General features: G+C 46.2%; 1 protein-coding gene across 1 annotated transcript; it reads left to right on the top strand.

Moving 5' to 3' along the window:
• Positions 1-1377: 1377 nt before the first annotated feature.
• On the top strand, positions 1378-4277 carry LOC147625505 (uncharacterized). The gene is made up of 2 exons (XM_086818822.1): positions 1378-3618; positions 3726-4277. The coding sequence occupies exon 1, from the start codon at positions 1716-1718 to the stop codon at positions 3174-3176; it is 1461 nt and encodes a 486-aa protein (XP_086674948.1). The 5' UTR covers positions 1378-1715; the 3' UTR covers positions 3177-3618; positions 3726-4277.
• Positions 4278-4766: the final 489 nt, after the last annotated feature.

The raw sequence follows: 4766 nt of genomic DNA, 5'->3' as shown, positions 1-4766 counted from the left end.
GTTATCTTATTGAGGGCACGGTAATCAACACACATCCTGTAAGTACCATCCTTCTTTTGAACAAGAAGTACCGGCGAGCAATATGGCGAGGAACTAGGCCGAATCAAACCCTTTTCCAAAAGTTCATTCACCTGTGCCATAATCTCTTCTTGTTGACTAGCACTCACCCTGTATGGTGGCCTATTAGGTGGAGAGCTACCGGGAATTAGATCTATGCAATGATCTTCCGGCCTCTCTGGTGGCAACCTTGCTGGCAAAGCATTTGCAAAACAATCTTTGAACTCATTCAAAAAGTTAAGCTTGTCTTGATCTAATGCAGTAACATCAACAGTAGAATGTTCAATGGTATCACGTACAAAAACCAAGTAAGAACAAGCTGATTTCTTTATTGCCTTATTAATTTGTACATGGCTTACAAGAGGTATGGTACTTCCAGTAGTACCAGCATCTATAGAGTGCTCACGGCCTCTATGTACAAAGCTGATTTTCTTCTCTTTGTAAGCCTTAGTAGGCTCTAAACGGTGATGCCAGGGCATCCCCAACAAAACATCACAACCTGTAAGAGGAGCCACTAAAAAGCTCTCATAGTCGAGGTAGTCCTGTATTTGTACACGGAGCTTACCAATGACCGGAGTTAAATCAACCTGTTTGCCCTCAAAGGCGGCATCTGCATTCATTTGCATTCCCATGTCTTCCACATTGAGACCTATGGCGGCAGCCATTTGTACGGATATAAAGTTATCTGTGGAAGCATCATCAAAAAGAAACAAAGCGGACTGATCCTTCAATTTGCCCCAAGCCTTGCATATGACTCTACTCTTGGGCTCATGCCCTGTATTACCCTGCACATCGGGTACAACATTCACAAGAGGCTTTTGCACATTAGGCTCAGCATTCTTAGGATTCTGTGGGCATTTAGGATATATATGATCTTTACTGCCACACTTAAAGCATTTTCCAGCCTTCCTGTACTCTTCCAATTGCTGTTTTGAGAGCCCAAAATTGTGGCGTTTACCCCCCGGCTTCTTTTCGGAGTCATCCTTTGCATCTCGGCCATCTTTGGGAGCATTCTTAGGTGGCTGTCCACCCTTTTTCTGGTCATAACCAGCCCTGAATTTGCTCTTGTTTTGACCTGCAAATGGCTTATTTGTGGGTGCTTTTATGTGTAAGTTCTCCGCAATCATGGCTGAGTGTATAAGCTCTTGTATGGTCTTATTTGGGTACACTCCCAAGCTTTGTTGAATGATGTGATGGAGCCCCGATTCAAACTTTCTCTTCTTCTCGTCCTCTCCAATCTTCATGAAGGGAGTAACCTTGAGATTCACATAGTTTCCAGAAACGGCGTTTCTGGACCACCGAAACGTTTCCAACGTTTCGGAAACGTTTCCAGAAACGGAAACGGCGTTTCCAAGTTTTATTTTTTCCAGGGTTTAGAAACCCGCGTGCTCTCTTCGCCGGCATTTTGCGCCTTCTTTCCGCCGCCTGTTTGGAGCTGCTCTACCCATCTACCTTGCCCTCTACTCCTCTACCTCCACATCAGCCCTCTACCACGCCCTCTACCTCTCTACTTGGGGCCTCCACCTTTGCCATCTAAGCTCTACCAAGCAAGAAGGAGTCACACCTTGCTCGCAGCCTGCAGGACCAGAAAAACAGCCTCCACTTCTCGAATCTCTCCGAGTCTTCCGACCTCGAACCGCACAAGTAAGTTAAGTAACATGGCTCGGACTCCGGATCCTTTTTGGCAGCATGTGGAGCAAGTGGGGGCTTATGCAGGATCTGGTGGCTCCAGGAAATGGAGATGTAAATATTGTGGGTTGGTCAAAACGGGGAGTGTCACCCGTGTGAAGGACCATCTTGCTCATGTTCCAAACAAAGATGTAGGGCCATGCCCCTCTGTTCCTCTAGATGTTCGGAAAAGCCTTGAAATGTGGAGGCGAAAGCGTTTGGCCATTCCCGAAGAGGAAGTATCTACAGCAATGGGTGGTCAAGAGCATGAAGCTGGTTCAAGTCAAGCAGCAGCAGCAAAGAGGGCCAGAGGAAAAGACACAGGATCAGATTTCTCCTCTACCTCAGTGTCGGGTGTGCATGCAAGGACTCCTTTGCCAGGTGATGTATCACATTCACAAGACACCCCTCCAATAAATACTGTACAAAGGGCTAGCATCCAAGCAGGATTTCAAAAGCAAGCAATTGCAGAGGCAACTAGGGAGCTCACCCGGATGTTCATACGGTGTGCCATTCCCTTTCATGTGGCCAAGACAAATCAATGGAGGAAGACCATGAGGGCCATCAGCCGCATTGGATGCGAGTGGGATGGCCCTACATCTGAGGCTCTGCGGACACGAGAGCTAAAGCGGGAAAAATCATGCATAGAAGTGCAGCTAGAGCCCTTGAAGGAAACATGGAAAAAGTATGGCTGCACTATATTGTGTGATGGGTGGTCAGATGTACGCAGGAGAAATGTATACAATGTTTTGGTGTCATGCTGCAAAGGCACTATGTTTTTGAAAGCCATTGATGCCTCCCTCCGAGGTCTCACAGTTACAGGTGCATTTATTTGGACACATATAAGGGAGACTATAGTGCAAGTTGGGCCTGAGAATGTTGTGCAGGTGGTGACAGATAATGGAAGTAATTGTAAGTCTATGGGCTCTATGCTAGAGGATGAATTTCCAGCCATTGTGTGGACCCCTTGTGCATCACATAGCCTCGACTTATTGATTGAGGACATAGGTCAAATACAATGGGTTGAAGCCATCTTTTGCACCGCACGAAGCATGGTGAAGTTTGTGAAGAAGAGGCCAAAAGTCTTGAGCATGTATCGGGCCTACAGCACTCTTGAGCTATTGCAGCCTGCAGCCACCAGATTTGCATACATGTTCATTGTGCTTGAGAGACTCCTGCGAGTCCGCAGAGAGTTGGTACGCACTGTCTACTCAAATGAATGGCTAGAGTGGGATGAGAGAGAGAGCCCCAAGGCAAGAGCTTTTGTGCGTGATGTCATGAGAGAGGAGTGGTGGGTAGAGGTTGAGGGGTTGATCAAAACTCTCAACCCCATCTACACAGTGTTACGCATTACAGACATGGAGGGCAGTACTCTAGGCCTTTTATACGAGTACATGGACAAGATTGGGGAGGCTCTCAACAAGCAAGACTACTTGAGAGCAGGGCAGTAAGTCTCCTCAGTCATGGCTACCCTTGCTTTACTTCTTATCTTTATTTTACTCTTGAGTCTTTACATTGGTCTCGACTCTTGACTCTTGTTTTTTGTCCTTTTTTATCTTATGGTTTGATCTCTAAAGGGTTGATGAAATCAAGGCTGTGTGGAATCGGCGATGGGATTGGTTTCACAGGCCGATTCATGCAGTAGCACATGTATTGCATCCTTTGTGGCGAGATGAGGAGCAATACGAGAACGAGGAGCTAGAAGAAGGCTTCATGACATACATGAGGAACTTGACATCTGGTAATGTGCACATGCTGAAATGTATAGAGGATGATCTCTTGGCCTTTCGCAACCAGACAGGGAGCTTTGGTCGAGAGACTGCAAAGCTTCGAGAGACTCAGCTACAGCCTGTCTTATGGTGGGAGAAGTATGGAAATTGTGCTCCCACGCTGGTAATTCACTACCCTTAACTACAGTTTACATAGTACACTGTACAATGTGCATCTTTCTTGTTTCCACTTAGTTCTAATTTCTAATTGTATGTGCATTTCAATAACAGAAACGCATCGCCATTCGAGTGCTCTCACAGGATTGCAGTTCGGGTCCATGTGAGAGGAATTGGAGCACTTGGGCCCTCTTCCATACAAAGAAGAGGAATAGGCTGAGTACCGCTCAGCTAGAGCGGTTGGTGTTTTGTCATTGCAACCTCCAGCTCCTTGAGAGGAATGCCCGACATCCGGAGCCTTCGCAGGTGAATGTGGATAAGATCGACATCATGAGGGAGAGGTTCATCCCAGAGATCCCACGGAATGAGCGTGATATGTACACCTTGCTTTATGAGGAGCTGACAGTGCCGAGCCACAACACCCGCTGCACCACCCATTCTCAGAGGCAGAGGGGGGGATCCATCGCTTCCACTTCAGCAGAGGCAGAGGACCACGATCCTACCATTTCTTCATCTGAGCCTGACTCTCATGAGTCGGAGGATGACTCCTCCATGGATGATCTTGATGAGTGATTTTTGGAGCACTTAGCTCTAGGATTTTGTCATGCCAGCAGCTGCTGCCAGCCTGCCAGCCACATGGATATTTTTTGATCATGTTTTGTATTTACTATAGTCTATACATATGGATTATGGATTATGAATGATGGATCTTGTTTTGTATTGACTCTTTTGAGGCTTGAGCCTTGAGCCTACAGTTGTCATTTCTGAATTTTGATCTATCATTTGAGTCTTTGACATTGAACTTAAGCAAAGATGTATTTTTCAAGCTTTTGTAATGTTTTTATTAATTATATATGTATGTATTAAACCCTAAAACCGAAACTCCGTTTCCCCGTTTCTTCCCGAAGGCCGAAACTCCGAAACTCCGTTTCCCGCCGTGCTCCGCACCCCCGTTTCCGAAACTCATGGAAACTATGCTTGAGAAGGACTTTCCAAAACTTTGCTATGTATGAAGCAACGGACTCTCCCTCATCTTGGGACAGCCAATCCCACTCCTTGCGTACATCCTTTGCAAAGTTTGGTGGTAAGAATTGATCATAAAACTGAATTTTGAAAGAAGACCAAGTTGGGGCAGCACTTCCATCAAGTATTTTT

Source organism: Cibotium barometz, chromosome 24, assembly GCF_041138505.1.
Source record: "Cibotium barometz isolate CiBa-2024 chromosome 24, ASM4113850v1, whole genome shotgun sequence".
NCBI lineage: Eukaryota > Viridiplantae > Streptophyta > Polypodiopsida > Cyatheales > Cibotiaceae > Cibotium > Cibotium barometz.
This window is presented reverse-complemented; position numbering and strand designations above follow the sequence as displayed.